We start from the raw sequence: 17073 nt of genomic DNA, 5'->3' as shown, positions 1-17073 counted from the left end.
GCCTGCCTTGCAAGCCCAAAGACCCGAGTTCAATCTCCAGTACCAAAAAAAAAAAACAAACATATTGTGTCACAGGTCAAATTATGTCTACTGTGCAAATAAAATGGATAGAACGATTTTCTTTTCTTTTGATTTTTTTTGAGACATCTCGCTAGGTAGTCCAGGCTGGCTTTGCACTCACATGTAGCTCAGGCTGTCCTCAGACTTACAGTGACCCTCTTGCCTCAGCCTCCTGAATATGCTGAGGTTACAGCATGTGCCACCATGCCAAGCTAAGGACAAGTTTCTACAGCAGGCAAACACGTGTCTAATTTTCTTAGCTGCCCTATAGCAAACTACGTCGGATACTCCACCTGACACTTCTCACCTTTCTTGAGGGAAACACCAGCAGGAAATGGGAGAAATCGGTCTTGCAGGTAGATATGCACTAACTGTCCTGCCAAAGAAAAGACATTCTCCAGATGAGATTACTTTTGAAGGAATTTTGAGTGCCTCCCATCTAGCTAATTGAAATTAGATCATTAATTTCTCTGTCTACAAAAGCTACAGAATAATTTTTTAAGATGTAGTAGAAGAATTAGAACTCACTGCCCTAATATTCCCCAGTATTCCCATTTTCCTTTTTGGGGAGGTACCGGGGATCAAACCTCAGGACCTTGTACTTGTGAGGCAGGCGGCAGCACCACTGAGCTAAATCTCCGGCCCAGCTCACTTTCTTTTCTTAAACATGAAAGCCTCCTGCCAGGGAGGTAGCTCAATGGCAAGGTCCTAAGTTTGATCCCGGCACCCCCCCCCAAATTAATATTTTTTAAAAGTTTTTAAATAAAATAAATGAAAATTTAAAAATAAAAAATAAAAATAAAAATGAAAGCCTCTTGGGCTGGGGATTTAGCTCAGTGGTTCCGGTGCCTGCCTCGCAAGCCCAACATCCTGAGTTCGATACCTGGTACCAAAAACAAAATGAACGTCCCTTGATGCTTTTTGAGGCTCTCTGAGGAACCAACCACTTGTTCAAAAATGAGGGACTCCCACGAGATCTGTGCTCCAAATGGTGGCCTCATTTGGAAATCACGGGCCAGACTTGTCTTCCAGCACTCGGTGTTGTTGAAGCCACTGCATATTAGTGTGAGGATACTGCCTGGCTGATACACCTTTTACTTCTCTTGGTAACCATCAGTCAAGGACATGAAAATATCAGACGTGCGGCATCTTTATGAAACCCTTCCAGAGAGAACGCACAAATATGGAGTCTTAACCCAAATCAAACTCGCACCTAAGGACTGAATGTCTGTTTTGTTCGTTTGTTCGTTTAAATGTCATCTTAACCCATCACTTCGGCTTTCCAGCGCTTCCCTGAGACTTGTTCCTTGAAATTCTCTCACTTTGAGACCCAGTGCAGAAGGGTCAGGCAGACCTAGCTTCTGCTGCCACAATTTAGGGGCTTCCCAGGTGGCTTGGCAAACTCCTCAACTTCTTGATCTCAGTATTCTCATGGACAGAATAGCAATAGGATTAACAGTACTGTCTTTCTCCTCCTCACCCCCCTAACCCTACCCAGTACAAGATAACCACAGAGCAGCCATATTTCCACAATCCAACACCTGCCCTGGCCAAAGCCCACTGGCTCAGAATTAGGCCCTAATCTCGGTCCTTCCTAGGAATTTGATATTTGGAACCCAGAGAGCTACAGATGGTGCTGAGGCATCAGGAGCCTGACTGAGTCCACTCACAGCCTTCTCTGCTCACGGCTCCCTGGGCACCTGAGCTGCCCCCGTCCTTTTCAGGAAACTTCCCTGGGCCAAGGATTTAGCTCAGCGGCGCCTCACCCGCCTTGCAAGTGCAAGGTTCTGAGTTTGATCCCTGGTACCAAAAGAAAAAAAGAAATCTCCCTTTGCTTAAACCAGGCAGTCATTTTTAGTTACTTAATGCCGAAAATACTCTCAGTGAATATACCCATGACAAATGGAGGCACTCATAATTATCTCTTACCTTCAAGCTCAAATCAACATAATTCCTGCTCAAACTTAAAAACTTAGAAAATGTGCCCAATAAATGGCAAAAACATGTTACCAATTAACCTCTACCATACAATCCCACATGTTTTAAACATGTGATTAGAAAAACCACCCATCAAACTATTACTGTTGGTTAAGTAACTGATTTTTCTGTTTTCTCATTTTCATCCCACTCAGCAATCTCCACAATAAACTCAGTTTGCTTTCCCTAATTAGAAAAAAAAGGTGGGAATTTTTAAGAACCAGGTGTTCCTGGAGGACTTACATTAGCAGTGACGATGATCATGGTGACATTGTTCTATACTGAAAATAATTCTTTCAGTTTAATTACATTTATTTCCCAACTGGTACATGAAATTGTACATATTACTGAGGTAATGTGCTGTCTCCACACACAGGTACAATGTGATGCTTAAAGCAGGCTAAACACGTATCATTTCTTCATGGTAATCACTTTCAAAATCCTTTCTTCCTGCTTTTTGAAATCCACAGCACTTAGTGCTCTGTGTAGGAAAACCTCGCTAGCTGTGCAGAACTTAGTACTCACTGACCAACCTCCCCTAATCTGAACTTCTATAAGACCAACCTGCTTATACTGCACACATGAGAGAGCTCATGAGAACTTGTTTTTCTGTGCCTGGTTCATTTCCTCAATATCATAATCTCTACTTCCATCGACATTGTCCCAAATGACAGGATTTCATCCTTTTTATGGCTGAATAGTATTCTGTGGCATTTGTGTACTACATTTTTTTTGTTCTTCCATCATTTAATGGATACTGAGGTTGTTTCCATTTCTTGGCTGTTGTGAATAGCCCTACAACAAACATGAGTGGTTTCATTTCCTTTACACAGAGTCCTAGGAGTGAGATTACTGGATCACAAGGTAGTTCTGTCTTTAATGTTTCGGAGAACTTCCATATTGTTTTCCATCATGGCTGTACCAACCTTCACTCGGACCAATAGTGTGCAAACGTTTCTTTTTGTCTCTCACCAGCTTTCTTATGTTTGGAGTTTTGTTGGGGTTTTGTTTTGTTTTTTTGTCTATTCTATAACAGCTATTCCTAATAGGGAGGGATGATATCTTGCTACGGGTTTAGTTTCCATCTCCCTGAGGATTAGTGATGTTGAGCGTGTGCCTGTTTTATCTCTTCTTTTGAGAATGTCTACTTAGGTTTATTGCCCATTTCTAATTGGATTGCTTGGGGTTTTGCTATTGAGTGTTTGGAGTTCCTTATTTATTCTGGCTATCAATCCCTTATCAGATGTACAGTTTGCAAATATTTTCTCCCATTCTTTTTTATGTCTCTGCACTCTGTTGATTGCTCCCTTTGGCTTACAAGAATGTCATTTAAGGGCGAGGATTTAACTCAGTGGTTCAGCTGCCTGCCTTGCAATTGCAAGGACCCAAGTTTGATCCCAGTACCCAAAAAAAATGTCATTTAAAGTAATTTTTGCCATGGTGGGGAATGAACTGAGGGCCCTGTGCATGGTAACCAACCCCTCTACCACTGAGGTGCAGGCCCAGGACCTAAGAAATTTTAAAGATGACTTATACTTGCTTTTATATCCTTAACTCTCTTTCACCATCTTAGTTTATTCACAGCCACAAGAACACTTTCTTAGCTTCAAACCACACTGGTGTCCCTAAGAAACATGAAGAGCTGTAGGAAGAGGATTAGAGTGAGGCTACCTGGATTTGTGCCCAGTGAAACAGCTATACGGTCTCAGAATGGTCGTTTACCTTCTCTGAGCCTCAACTTTGCCTACTTTAAAAGGTGAAATTATACTGCCCTCCTCTTAGGTGACTGTGAAGTTCATAAGGGTATTAGTAAGCTTTCCCATTGCTTAGATAAAATACCTGAGACCCACAAGTTAAAGAAGAGCTTCATTTTGGCTCACGGTTTCAGAGGTTTCAGTCCATGGTCAGCTGACTCCAAGGCAGAAACATCATGGCAGAAGGGTGTAGTGGAGGAAGGTGCTCACCTCGTGGCATTCAGAGAACAAGGAGAACAACAGAGGAAGGGACTGGGGGCCAAATATAGTCCCCAAGGTCATGATCCCTGTTACCCATCCAGATACACCCAGAAGTGTACTTCACCAATTTCCTGAGCATCTCTGAAGCCAATCATGTTGACAACCAAGAAGAACTATCGTGTAAAGGAACACAGATGCAAATGCTCTGTGTCGTGCTGTTATGGTTTATGACTAGATGTCCCCATAGCCCCAAGTGCAGAGGCAGGGTGTGCGGAAGGTGACTGGACCGTGGGGTGATACAGCGTGCTTGGGGTTAGCAGGTGGGGAACTGAAGAGTGGGTAACTGGGGCAAGGCCTGAAGGGTTTATCTTCGTCCCTGGCTCCTCCTGTGCACTCTGCTTTCTCTCTGCCATGACACGAGGAGGAGCTTCTTCACTCCGCACCTCTGCCTGCTGTTTCTTCTTGGGAGCTGGCCCACCACGGACTGACACGTGAGCCAAATTAGCTTCTCCTCCTTCAAGTTGTGGGTGTCAGGCACAGAATTTTGTCCCAGCAACAAGAAAGTAAGACAAGTGCTGGCAGTGTGATGAGCTGTTCTCTGTCTACCACAGCCCCTCAGTCAGCGTGGCTTTGGGTTGGGCTTCTGTTGCAAGCAATTAGAAGAGGCCATTATAAACCCTCACCAAAGCCTCTCCACCACAGGGCTTGCTGGAAACTCAAGCCCAGAAGGGTCGGTTAGCATCCTCTCACTGGCTTTGTGTACCTTTAATAAAATAAAATTAATTTGTAGAATACTAAATCCTCCAGAACTCCAGAAGCATAAGTCTAGCAGCTCTATTGTTTCAATGTAATAAAGATGCATAATATAAAATCTGCCTTTAGCCATTTTAAGTGTGTGGTTTAGTGGCTTTAGTATATTCACACGCTGTGTAATCATTCCCGCTGTTCCTCTCCAGAACGATTTCTGCCCTCTCACCCTGAAACTCCATAACCACCAAACACTAGTCCTCCTGGAACTGCCACTCCACTTCCTGCCTCGATGGCTGTAGTACCCGGGGAAGTGGCCCTGTACAGTATGACTGCCTATCTTTCTGGGAGAAAGAGCTATTAAAGTTCTTTGCCTATTTTTTAAAAATAAAGTTATTTGTTGTTATTGTTAAGGTGTAGGAGTTCTTTATGTATTCTGCATATTAACTCCTAATCAGATGTACGATTTGTAAGGATGCTTTTCTATCTGTGAGTGGCCCTTAAGTGAGTACGTGTCTTGGCCATGTATCTGCTCCCTCAGACCCTGCACCTGGTGTGTGAAGCACGCCGTGCTCTCTCCCTGTCTCAGCCTCTCTCTTTCTCTCTTTCTCTCTCTCTCCCTCCACGCATCCAACGAGGGCCTCCTGATATCTACACACATACGGAAGGAAGTATTTCCACTCACACAAGTGCTTGCCTAGCAAATTCCAATGGTCACGTTATGCTTCACTGCTGGTTTGCTTTCTAACAGCTGGGGGAGGTCATGACCCTTGACCCCGGGACCCCGGACACTGACTGGACTCTCAGCCCTCTTTCCTGACCATGAACAACGGAACTCGTTCTGACCAGCTGTGTCCACTCCGTCTCACCCAGAATGCTCTTTGCAATCCTTAGCATGGCCACCACATGCTAGACCTGTAAAACGCTTCATTTCTTTTTCTCCTTAGCACTCTTCTCAATAAATTACATTTTGGGAGTTAACAGACTGGAAATTATTCCCTCCTGTGCTCTGTATTTTACGTCATCTGGACGGTCAGGAGCACCGTGGGTCTGCTTCACGTCACGTGGTTGGTGTGCTCTCTCTCGTGCACACTAGCACCCTCAGGCACACGGAAGGGGTGTCCATCGGCCCTGAGGAGCTGCCTCTCTGCCCTGTTCAAGTCAAAGAATCAAAACTGTCGAGCTAGAGAGCGGATTGTGCAGAATCACTGCAGTGACACCGCCAGCCGGAAGTGAGTCCAACTGCAGCGTCTTCTTAATCACGAGCCCCGCTCCCTTTTTAGCTCGCTTGCTATTAAATCATCCGAGCGCCCTGCTTACCGTCTATGCCACTGCTCAAGGAGTTTCCGCCACGGCATCCGCGGAGCAGACAACCCACAACGTGCAGCTCACTGCAATCAACTAGAGAAGGAATCTTAAACCGGACCCCAAGAGGGAGCCCCTCACTGTCCTTCACAGGCCGCCCTGCGCCCTGGGCCTCCTCCCAGCCTGGCTGATTCTGCTCTCCGGGCGAGGAGAGCGAGTCCGTGGGCACCAGCTACTGAGCTTGGGCCCAGCCCGTGTGTCCCCCGTCAGTGCCCAGGCAGCTTTCCACCCAGACCCAGCGCAGAGGAGTCCTTCCAGAGCGAGGGAGGGGCTTTCCTTCTCTGCATGATGTTGGACGCTTACTCACGAGAGAAACTAGGCTTCCTGTTTGGTTGGTTGATTTGGATTTTTGGTTTTTTTGACACAGGCTCTCGCTGTGTAGGCCAGGCTGGCCTCAAACTCACAGTGATCGTCCTGCCTCAGCCTCCCGAATGCCAAAATTATAGGCATGAGCCACGGTGCCCAGCAAGGCATTACGTTTTAAAAAACTGATTTCTTATGCATCTGCGTGCCTCTCTGTGTGTGTGTGTGTGTGTGTGTGTGTGTGTGTGTGTGTGTGTCTAGTTCTCATGTTTTGTTATCTTTGTTTTAAAAATCCTGAGAAGGACATTTTTTGTTGCAGAGAGCAAGTGGCTCTATGATCCTCAGCATGATTTTCACTCTCCTCCTCCTCTCTTCAGAAGCAGACTCAAAACCATGTCATCGAGATCTGGTTACAGGGGCAAAGTGCAACTTTAACTGGTGTTTGGCCTTGCATATGGAAACCGGTCTCAGGTTCTCAGTCAGGGGGCTGGAGGCTCCTGACCCCAAGGAGGAGCCGGGGCACCAAGGGCGCCTTCACACTCAGTCCGCCTCAGTCAGTCTCTCGCTCTCACAGGCGGGGGCTCCCTGACCGTGTTTGGCGTCTGCTCTCGGGAGAGGATGAACGCACTATCGTGCTCTTACCAAACTCCCGGCCGGACGTTGACACCGTGGACCGCGGTCTGCGCTGCCTCCTCTCCTCCCAGAGGCCCCTCCTGTGGCTGGATTGGATCTTCACTTTACCAAGCTCTTAGCTCATATTTCCTCTCCTCAGACAGGGCTTCCTGGCCACCAAATCTAAAAATGGCCACCACCCTCAAGCTTCCATAAATCCGCCTAGAACATAACCCACCATGTTGGAAGCAGACTCGTCCACAAGGGACACTACCCAGGGACCACACCAGATAACCTCTCTCAGCTGTGTAATTGGCCGGAAGTTGAATCTTCGTGGCAGAGAAAAGCCAATTCAACCCCTTACTATTTTCTTAAGAATAGCAACGTACAGACTCTCAAGCTTATAAGATCTTAAAAACTAGATATACAGCCATGAAGAAAGGGTAAATACCCCACCATTCTTCAGCAAAACAGCCCAGAATATACATCAAAGCCTTTACAATGCTTAAATTGTTCAACCTCAGGAGCCTAATTCTAGAATTTGTCCTACGGAAATAATCAAGAGTTCCAAATGAGATGCTCATCAGTACTACTTATAATAATGAAAAATGAAAAGATGCTATCCAGCCACTGAAGATTCTTTATAGAGAAACAACCCAAATGTCTTGCGATGCTGGTAGACAAACTAATGTAGCCTATCCATGCAATAGAATAGCATTCAGCCTTAAAAAGGAATGGTAGGGCCAGGGATTTGGCTCAGTGGTTTCACCCCCTGCTGCACAAGCGCAAGGACCCAAGTTCGATCCCCAGTACCAAAAAAAAAAAAAAAAGGAATGGTATTCTGACACATGCTACGGCATGAATCGACCTTAGATACTGTGATCACCAGTGAAGTGAAGCATGCCAGGCAGGAAAGGACAAATATATATGTCTGGCTCCATTTATGTAAAGAACTTGGAGTAGTCGAAACCATAGAGACGGAGAGTAGAAATGGTGATTCCCAGAGGCTGCCGCAGGTGGGGAGACAGAGAATGGGGTGTTAAGTGTTTAATGGGCATGGAATTTCAGTTTGGGGAAGATGAAAAATTCTGGAGCTGAACAGTGGTGGAGGTTGTGTAACAGTGCGAACATATTTAATGCCACGGAATTGCATGCTTAAAAATGGCTAAAATGGTAAATTTTGTTCTGTGTATTTAACTGTAATAAAAAATGGGAGCAATAAGAAATTCTCAGGATGGGAGAAACTGTGGACAATACTGTTTCTATTTTCTGTAAAAATCACTGTAAGCTTATGTACAGAAGAAAAGACGGGAGATTTTCCAAAACACAGTTAGCAGACATTATCTCTTGTGGGGTTCTGAGTAATATTCTCCTTCATACTTTCCTGTGTTTCCAAATGTTCTAAATAAACATGTAGCTTTTCTTTTTTTTCTTTTCTTTCTTTTTTTTTTTTTTTTTTTTTTGGTACTGGGGATTGAACTCAGGTCCTTGCGCTTGCAAGGCAGGAGGTGGAACCACTGAGCTAAACCCCCGGCCCCTACATGTAGCATTTTTATAACTAGGAAATAAAACAAAATCTAAAAGCTCTCTTCCTGCAAGTCTGGCCCCACTCTGCATGGTTGTCACGGTAACAGTAGAGACAACTGCCTGCAAGTATGTGGCTCACCCATTTCCACACCGCAGTCTGCACACCCGGTAGGACGTAAGTGCCAGGAGAACAGACACTTTGCTCTCTTCATGCTGGATCCTTAGTTCTTAAACATTTCCAGGCACTTAATGGGCACTCTATAAATACTTGAGTGAAAAAGAATGAGTCAACGAATTAATGGATAAATAAGCAAATAAATAAGTCACCCTCAGTGTCTCCATCTGTCCCTGCTGCTATCATAAAACATGTTGGACTGGGTAATTTATAAATAATAGAAACTTTTTTACATAGTTCTGGAAGCTGGGAAGTACAAGATCAAGGTGGACTCAGCATCTGGCAAAGGCTCGCTCTGGATCACGGATGGAGTTTCTGCATATCCTCACGTGACAGAAAGGGCAACAGCCCCCTCATGCCTCTTCTATAAAGACACTGTCATGGTTTAGATCCTCCACAGTCTCATGAGTGCAGAGGTGGGGCTTGTGGAAGGTGACTGGAAAATAGGAGTGCTGTACTGGATTGATCCATGGATGAGTTCTTAGCTGAAAGTGTTGGTAGGAGGTGGAGCTGATTGGAGGAGAGGCTCACGGGGCTTTTCTCTTCTCTCTGCTTCCTGCCTGCCATGATTTGAGCAGCTTTCCTCCGTCCACACCCTTCCACATGCTGTTCTTGCCTTGGACTCAGTTGGCCATGGACTGAATCCTCCAAAACCAGGAGCCAAATCAATCACTCCTCCTTTAAGGTGTAGGTGTTGGCTATTTTGTCCCAGCAATGGGAAAGTGGCTAATACAGGCACTAATCTCATTCATGATGGCTCTGCCTTTATGACTTAATCCCCTCCTAAGGGTCTCAACTTTTATTTATTTATTTACTTACTTACTTACTTATTTTTGTACCGAGGATCGAACTAGGGACCTTGCACTTACAAGGCAGGTGCCAGAACCACTGAGCTAAATCCCTGGCCCCTGATCTCAACTCATAATACTACCACATGCATGATAAGTGTCTATATATGAATGGGGGTGCACATTCAGACCATAGCATTCAGGTTAAGACAGTGGGCATTCCTTTGTCCTCTGCCCCCATCCCAGACACCTGGGATGTCAACTCTTCCCTGTCCGTAGGGTGCTCAGGATTATAGAAAGGGTTTTCTTAGAGTAAGGATGATCAAAAAGAAATAAAGCCTAAAATGTCTTCAAAATTTGGTTAACAGAGTGAGTAGACTAGAAACCATAAGGATAACTGAAAGTTCTAAGAATAGGAAAGAGAATCTAAAGAGGAGAAGAAATGTTGCACTGTCTCCAAATACTGGAAGTACAGCCAGGAAGAGCTATGCATTTACTCAATGAATATCCACCAAGCCTCCTTCGTATTCCAGGGACTGAGGTAGGAACCAAGAGAATCCAAAAAATAGGATGACAGTTCACATGTTTGACTCCAGAGGACTGGGGGGGGGGGGTCGAAAGAGATCAGAATGCACCATAAGGTGGAGTCCAAATCAGTACTTCTTAAAATGCATACCCAGGGATGTGTGGGTTGTCCATTTAGGTATTATCAAAAAAATTCCTGGTCCACATCGGTTCAGAAATTTTTGAGATAAAGTTGAACTTGTTAAACTTCATGTCCTTAAACTTAATGCACTGCTGTACTCTATGAGCCTCCTCAAGAGCGGCAGGTGAGGTTCGTCTCACATGCTGTGTCACAGGCACTTTCCCGAGGCCTGGGACCCACGAGATAAGCATGCGGGCGCGGTACCCTCCCTGCCCTGTGAGTGCATTCATCTGCAGAGCCCCAGAGGGCCACTGAGGCAGGCCCAAGACAAGGGCACCACACACCACACCCTGCCTTCACTCGGAGTGCTTTGCCAGTGCAGCCCCTTCCCACCTCCTTCCCAGCCTCCACTTCCACACCTGTTCCATCCTTGCTTTGATGAAGCCCCCTAGCATTGCTGCCTTCTACCTGAGCCCTGCCTGGCAAGGATTCTGACTTCCCCCAAGCTACCAAGGGCACCCTGGTAAAGCCCCCCTTGGTTCAGCTCTTCATCCAGCTCCATATACAGGAAGCAGAGAGACCCAAACCAGCTCTCGGCTCAGGGACAGCATAAACAGGGACAGCTTGGGCTTTTGACGTTCAAATATCTTGCCCGGTCTTATCTCCCACTACCTCTCTGACAGGTCTGACTGAGATCCTGTAATGCCTGTTTCTAGGCATAATTTTAAATACTTGGGTACCTGGGAAACCAGCTATTTCTGTAGACTGAATCATCTTACTATATGGGGCACAGGTGCTTCGCCACATAGTTGGGAAATTTTCCCAGGATGAGATAAAGTCATGCATGCAAGGTTCCTGAGGTGCCCTGAGGCTGCCTTCCAGCAGAACGAATAAAACCCCATTGTGACCTTGCAGACTTGCATGAAATCCCTGCAGGAGAAACTACTGTGACGTGAAGCTTCAGTCCTTAAACTCTCTCCAATTTTTGTCCTCTTACCTTGTAACTTGGGTCCTCATTCCGAAATCCAGGGACCTCATCGATTGCAGCACTTCAATGCAGCCCATGTACTAGAATAAAAGAAAACAAAAGATCAAGTAGGATCAAAATGCCACCAAGCTTTTTCTGCACTACATGGGAACTTCCTGGGAAACAACTTAAATCAGCTCCTGCTATCAAGTTACACTTGACCATTGATATTTATTTATTTATTTATTTATTTATTTATTTATTTATTGGTACCAGGGATCTAACTTGGGACCTTGCACTTGCAAGGCAGGCGGCAGACCACTGAGCTAAATCCCCGGCCCATCCATTGATATTCCTGACCATTCATGGGCACATGCCTTCTGCCCCAGGTCAGCTATAAGACAGCAACTAAATCCAAACTATAATATTAGAAACACATGACACAGCCAAATGTGAACAGAGACGAAGGGAGGACCTGAGGTTCAGAGCCTGGTCTGGGGCCAGACTTTGAATTTGCATCCTGGCTCTGCCCTTTCTTTCCGGTGGAACCTCAGCCAATTATTCACCTTTTCTGCATCACAGTGTTGTCACTGGTAAAACAGAAATACAATGGGCGTCATTGTGAGAGCTACCTTATCTCATCCACACAAAGCTTTTAGAACTGCATGTATGCATGTATGTATGTACATACATGTGGGTATGTATGTAAAGGTGCCCAAGTGATAAGAGGAAGGAAAATAAATATGAGAGAAACAATACAGGATTGTTCAATCTTCTAAGACGCTGTAACGAGCACATAACATGAAATTTGGTAATGTAAGTTTTGACCATCTTGTGCAAGATCACTGGACTAGCAAGGCAGTTCAGTAAGGGAAGAAAGAGTCCTGTCCCTTGCCAGAAACTGCAAGTTTAGCTTGAACACGGAGCAGAATCGGAAGAGGAACTGTGCCTCACAAACTGAGAAGGCAGCTCCTGGGCATGAGGCAGCAGCGGCTGCTGTGAACCCTGACTCGCATGCACTTCAGGAGGCTGAAGCCAGCGGCAGCGCCCAAGAGGCAGGAAGTGGCGAGGGCAGAAGTTAGTATGCTCCGGTGGGGAGGAAGTAGGGACCGCCACACGGCGGAAAGGGGAATCCAAGGACACCAGGGAAACAGACACTACGGGGCTCCGCATGGGTCTGATCGGGGATGAGAGGGATGAGTCAGGCTGAGTCTCCCAGCCAGGGCAGGAGAGGGAGCAGAGCAGGAGAGTCAGGAAAGGGGAGACGGTGAATCGGCTTGGGAGCCGTGGATGGCCACGGCTGAAGGGTGGCCAGGAAGGAACAGGCTGGCAGCTGGAAGCTGCATCCCGGCTTCCGGAGATGAATGAAGTCTGAGGGTGCAGGCTGAGTCTTCGGTGAGGCTCTGCCAGGCCAGCGGTGGGAGGAAACGCTTTCCGCAGGGCCACACCAGGAGCCACAGCAAGCCAGCCAGGCTGGGGGACTGCCCAGGGCTCCTGGCAGATGACCTGCTTCCTGTTTCGCTTTCCTCAGCAAGCTCCCAGCCTCCCTCCGCTTGAAAATGGTCAAGCACCATGGACAGATGGCAGAGCGGCGGAGCTCGGGGATCTCCCCAGACACTTCTTGCAATATTTCTCAGCAGGTGCTGTAGACTTAGCTTTAAGTTCTGGGGTTATGAAAGGACGCACGCCAACTGTATGTCAGGACATCGAGAACCTGGCATCCTGGTGCTGGGGACAGCATGCCAGCTGGACTCTCAGCCAGCCCCCCATCACCTGTGCTTCCCAGTGCCGGGTACCACACGGAAACAAGTGACGTCTACAGATTTCTTTAGAGTAAACCATAAGGCTCACTTGGTGAAGGAAGCCAGATTTAGAGGGCGTGCTAGAAAGCTCATTTCAAGAACACCCAGAAAAAGAGCTGGCTCAGTGGCCTCACCGGCTACGCAGCTCCCCCTGCCCTTTGTTCCCCTCTACTGCGGCACAACCTCATCTGGGACTCGAACCAAGAAACCAGACCAAGTAAGGACGACTGTGTCAAAATACTGAAAATCCAGTAGTTACGGGAAACCCTGGCCCCCGGCCCCCAGGCTTCACTTGCCTGGAAGTATACAACCCTGGCCTGCCCAGCCCCGGCTGCAGTGCCGTTTCGACCCCACTCGAGGGGCTGGGGACACCATGATGCTTCCTCTAAGAACCTTGTACCATCAACAATCGGCCTCCCAGCTCTGGGCCGAGCGGGGAACACACTGGGCCATGACTCCTGTCCACCCCCAGCGACAGAGCCTCTCATGACCCCAGGCCCTTAAGAGACCAGCGCCTGCCCCAGGAAGCTCTTCTCCCCAGCCCGCTCCCGCCCCATGGAGTGGACCCTCCCTTCTTCCACGTACTCTTGCTGTTACTAATTCCTGCTCTTGCTGCTCTTTTTGAGTGTCCTGCTCAATCCTTTGTATAGGACAGCAAGAACCTGCAAACAAACCCCAAGTCTGCCCAGCCAATAACATGGTATCCTACACTCGGGGCTCTAGAAAGAATGGACTCCCCACTCAGGGTGGGGAGCAGGTGGGCCACACCCACACTTCCCCCCCGGACACCCTTTGGGTGCAGTGCGTGTCACTTGAGTTCACCAGCGCACTTGCATCTCTCACACTCTGACACAGTCAGTTTCCACCACTGCTTACTTGCCTAACATCTAGTATCGAAACAAACTCATTACTGTAAACCCTTGGGCCCTGGTGTTCTGGAGCCCACTCGCCCCTCCTGCCTCGTCCTCACTCTCCTGCCTGCCCTGCACGGTCACCTGGCTTCCTCCTCTGCCTCAGATCCACGCAGCTGTTCCCAAAGGCAGGGCCTCAGCGCCTGCCATCCTCTCTGCCTCTCTCTGCTCTCTGCCCTGCAGCTCTGATTCTTCTTTATCCTTCAGGTTCCAACGTAAATGACAGCACTCATAAGTCCCTTTTCCCTCCCTTTATCACACTCCCCGTTTGTCGCAATGTCACTAAAGTACCAGGTTGACTTGATAATTTGCTTGCTTGTTTCCTTGATGATGAGCACCCTAAGAGATAGGCCATGACCACCACTGTATTCCCAGCACCTGGCACCTGCTGGTATTCAATAAACACTGGCTAAAAGAATGGGGCCAGCATCTAGCATCCAACTTTACTAAGCCTTATAATGAGGAGCATAGGGAGAAGAGGCAGAGGGAACTGAAGCTTTGAGCAGGGTCTCTACCCTGGGGGACAAATAAAACAGGAGTACACGGTCTCAAGGGGAGACTCCGGCACCACAGGCCAGGATGTCCTGGCTGGGACACAACACCCAGCACCTGCAACTTAAAGGAGGAGAGTTTTACTGCACCTCACAGTTTCAGAGGATTCAGTCCCTGGTCAGGTGGCTCCAAGAGGAAAGAGCATGGTAGAAGGGTGCGATGGAGGAAAGCAGCTCATGTTATGGCAGCCAGGAACCAGAGAGAGAAGGGAAGAGCAGAGGACAAGAACACACCCTTCCAGGCCACGCCCCAGTGACCACCTCCATCCAGGCCCCTCTTCCTAACAGGACAGGAACTACTGAATTCATCCGTGGGTGATTCTACTGATGAGTATGGTGCCCCACGATCCAATCACCTTCCACACATGAGACTTTGGGACATTTGAGATCTAGACTGTAACACTTCCTCTGGCAGCTTTCTCAGCAGTTCACTCTGCGTGTGTTGTGTCTGGTGTTCCCCAGTTGAGAGACTGTTGACACACAACCTAGACAGAGGGGTGGGTGGTGAACTGGGAAGCAGGAAACAAGGCCCCACTTCCTGTTTCCCAGCAGCCTAGGGCTGGGGACAGAGCCAGCCCTGCACATCCTGAGCTGTGACAAGGGAGCCAGCAGGGACAGAGGCGCCCCAGGCTGGTGAGGTCCAAGACCCACATGGGGGACAATGTCAGCTCTCAGCCCAGGGAGATGACTCACCAGTGGGGGCTTCATTTGGTTTTCAATGACGATGGGGCTTTCAGAGCTTTGGGGGTGAGGGAGAGAGGGTCCCCTGAGGCTTCACAGCGCTAATTGCCACCTCCAGGCTGGGCCCTGGCATCCCCTTCCCTGCTGGTTAACCTGTCTTGTCACACTTGTCTGTCAGCAGCAGCAGGGTGACTCCTCCAGCCCCCTGGCTGTCGCCTAAGGCGAAGTCTGAGGTGGCTAAGATGATGGCGACAGACAGTTCCCCGGCCACGGTAACCGGAGCCATACTCACCCCGGAGCCGAGCCGGAAGGGAGCTGGCCTTCCCCTGAGCAGCTCACTCCCTCGGAAGCCACTACTGTGAGTAGTGGGAGGGAGCAGGCTTGGACCGATCCATAACGGGCACCCGCAGAGTGGCTGGATAGGAAGGCCCCAGGGAGGAGGGCTCCGTGCACTCAACGTAAACCACAGCCAGAACAGCCCACCCATTCATTAAATCCAGGCCGGCCCAAAACGGGTCTCTGTTCTTAAGGAAGCTGGCCCCGTAAAGATAGAATAACCAGGCAGAGAGGACCCATCTGTTTTCATAAGGCAATTCATCGCTCTTAACTCCATTTAATAGATGAGGAGATGAAAGCCCATTACAGGGATGGGCCTGGCTCCGCCTCCTTTATTCACTGAGTCTGAATTAGGGTTTACCCCAGCATCTGCAGCCCACTGCTGGGACCCTGTATGACACAATGAGGAGAGGGGGTGTCCGCCTCTTCATCCTTCCTGTGGGCTACACCCAAGCGAGTCACACCCTGAGGAGACCCGGGCCACCACGACGCCCACAGGAGAAGGAAATCCGAGCTACTCTGGGGACAGCCGGTTCCCCAGTTCCTGCCCTGTGGTGAGGACAGGACACTGGAGACCTTTATTTAGAGGAGGACAGTGCTGAGAGGGGGGCAAAACTCCCCATCCGGCGCCTGGCAGAGGTGACCCAACTCCCTGCCCCCACTCCGTGCTGCCCAGGGAGGGACTCATTCTGTCATCGGTGCTTCAATTCCTTGGTCCTGGGGAGAGGGGGCGGCCAGCCGCGCAGTGCCTGTGAAGACAAGGCTGGGGTTTTCAGGGAAAAGGCATGACAGCTGCCTTATGGGCGCTGCCACCCTGACCCTCTTACAGAACGACTTCCGGTATGTCACCTACGCACAGCGGATGCATCCCTGTATCCTCAGAAAGGCTGTGTGCGGGACCCATAAGAAAGTTAACCATGGCTGCCTCTGGAACAGGGAGAGGCTGCTTCTTGCTTTCTTTTCGCTTGGGCTGAGTGCCTTTTAATCGACGAGGGCACGTTCCCTTTCCCAGAACTCTCTGCCCCTGTGCTCGAAGTAGGGGAGACGTTTCTCCCGTAGAAAGAGATGTTTCCGGACAAGTTTAAGACAAGAACAACACGACAGACACTGGAGGAGGGTGCTGAGTCAAGTGGGATACAGGGAGGCCCGCCAGATCTCAGTCCGGCTCTCCCCATCTCCAGGGCAGGACACGCCCATGAATGCTCCACTTGCATCTCCAATTCAGTACAGTTCAGTACATTCTCTAGCTGGATTTCTGGTCTCAACGAACAATATCACTATCCAAGTGGTTCAGCCAGAAAAGCAGCTCCTCCCTTTCTTGCAGGTCTCATCCAATCAGGCACTAAGCTCATCCTTTCACTCTCCGCATGCTCTCTCATCTCTCCTCTGTCTTTGCCCTCAATTCCACATCCTGCCCAACTTCTAGCATCTGATTTCAGCTCTCTCTCTCTCTCTCCCTCTCTCTCTCTCTCTCTCTGTACAGTGGATGCACATCAAATCATGTACAGTGTGTATAAATGGAGCTATAGCCACTAGGCAGGCAGACGTGGGGTCAAGACCTTTGTTCACCCCCACCCCAGCTCCCAACCCTACTTCCCCAACTAGACTTTGTCCTTCACTGCCCTTGAGCAAAGGGATCTCGTGTGAATCCAAGCAGACACAGCAGGCAC

The 17073-nt window shown here is 48.6% G+C and overlaps 1 protein-coding gene across 8 annotated transcripts in view; it reads right to left on the bottom strand.

The window, feature by feature from the left end:
- Shc4 (SHC adaptor protein 4) overlaps positions 1-17073 on the bottom strand; it is a 109344-nt gene that overhangs the window by 69890 nt on the left and 22381 nt on the right. For all 8 annotated transcript variants that reach the window (XM_087181063.1, XM_087181069.1, XM_087181066.1 and 5 more), the window contains exon 2: positions 11153-11223. In XM_087181063.1, coding sequence (XP_087037189.1) covers positions 11153-11223 — 71 coding nt within the window. The remainder of the gene's footprint in view (positions 1-11152; positions 11224-17073) is intronic.

This window comes from Heterocephalus glaber, unplaced genomic scaffold, assembly GCF_053883595.1.
Source record: "Heterocephalus glaber isolate CG9 unplaced genomic scaffold, H.glaber_assembly_v1.0 deba00000122, whole genome shotgun sequence".
Taxonomy (NCBI): Eukaryota; Metazoa; Chordata; class Mammalia; order Rodentia; family Bathyergidae; genus Heterocephalus; species Heterocephalus glaber.
The sequence above is the reverse complement of the archived record's forward strand: the minus strand, read 5'-3'. Positions and strand labels throughout refer to the sequence as shown.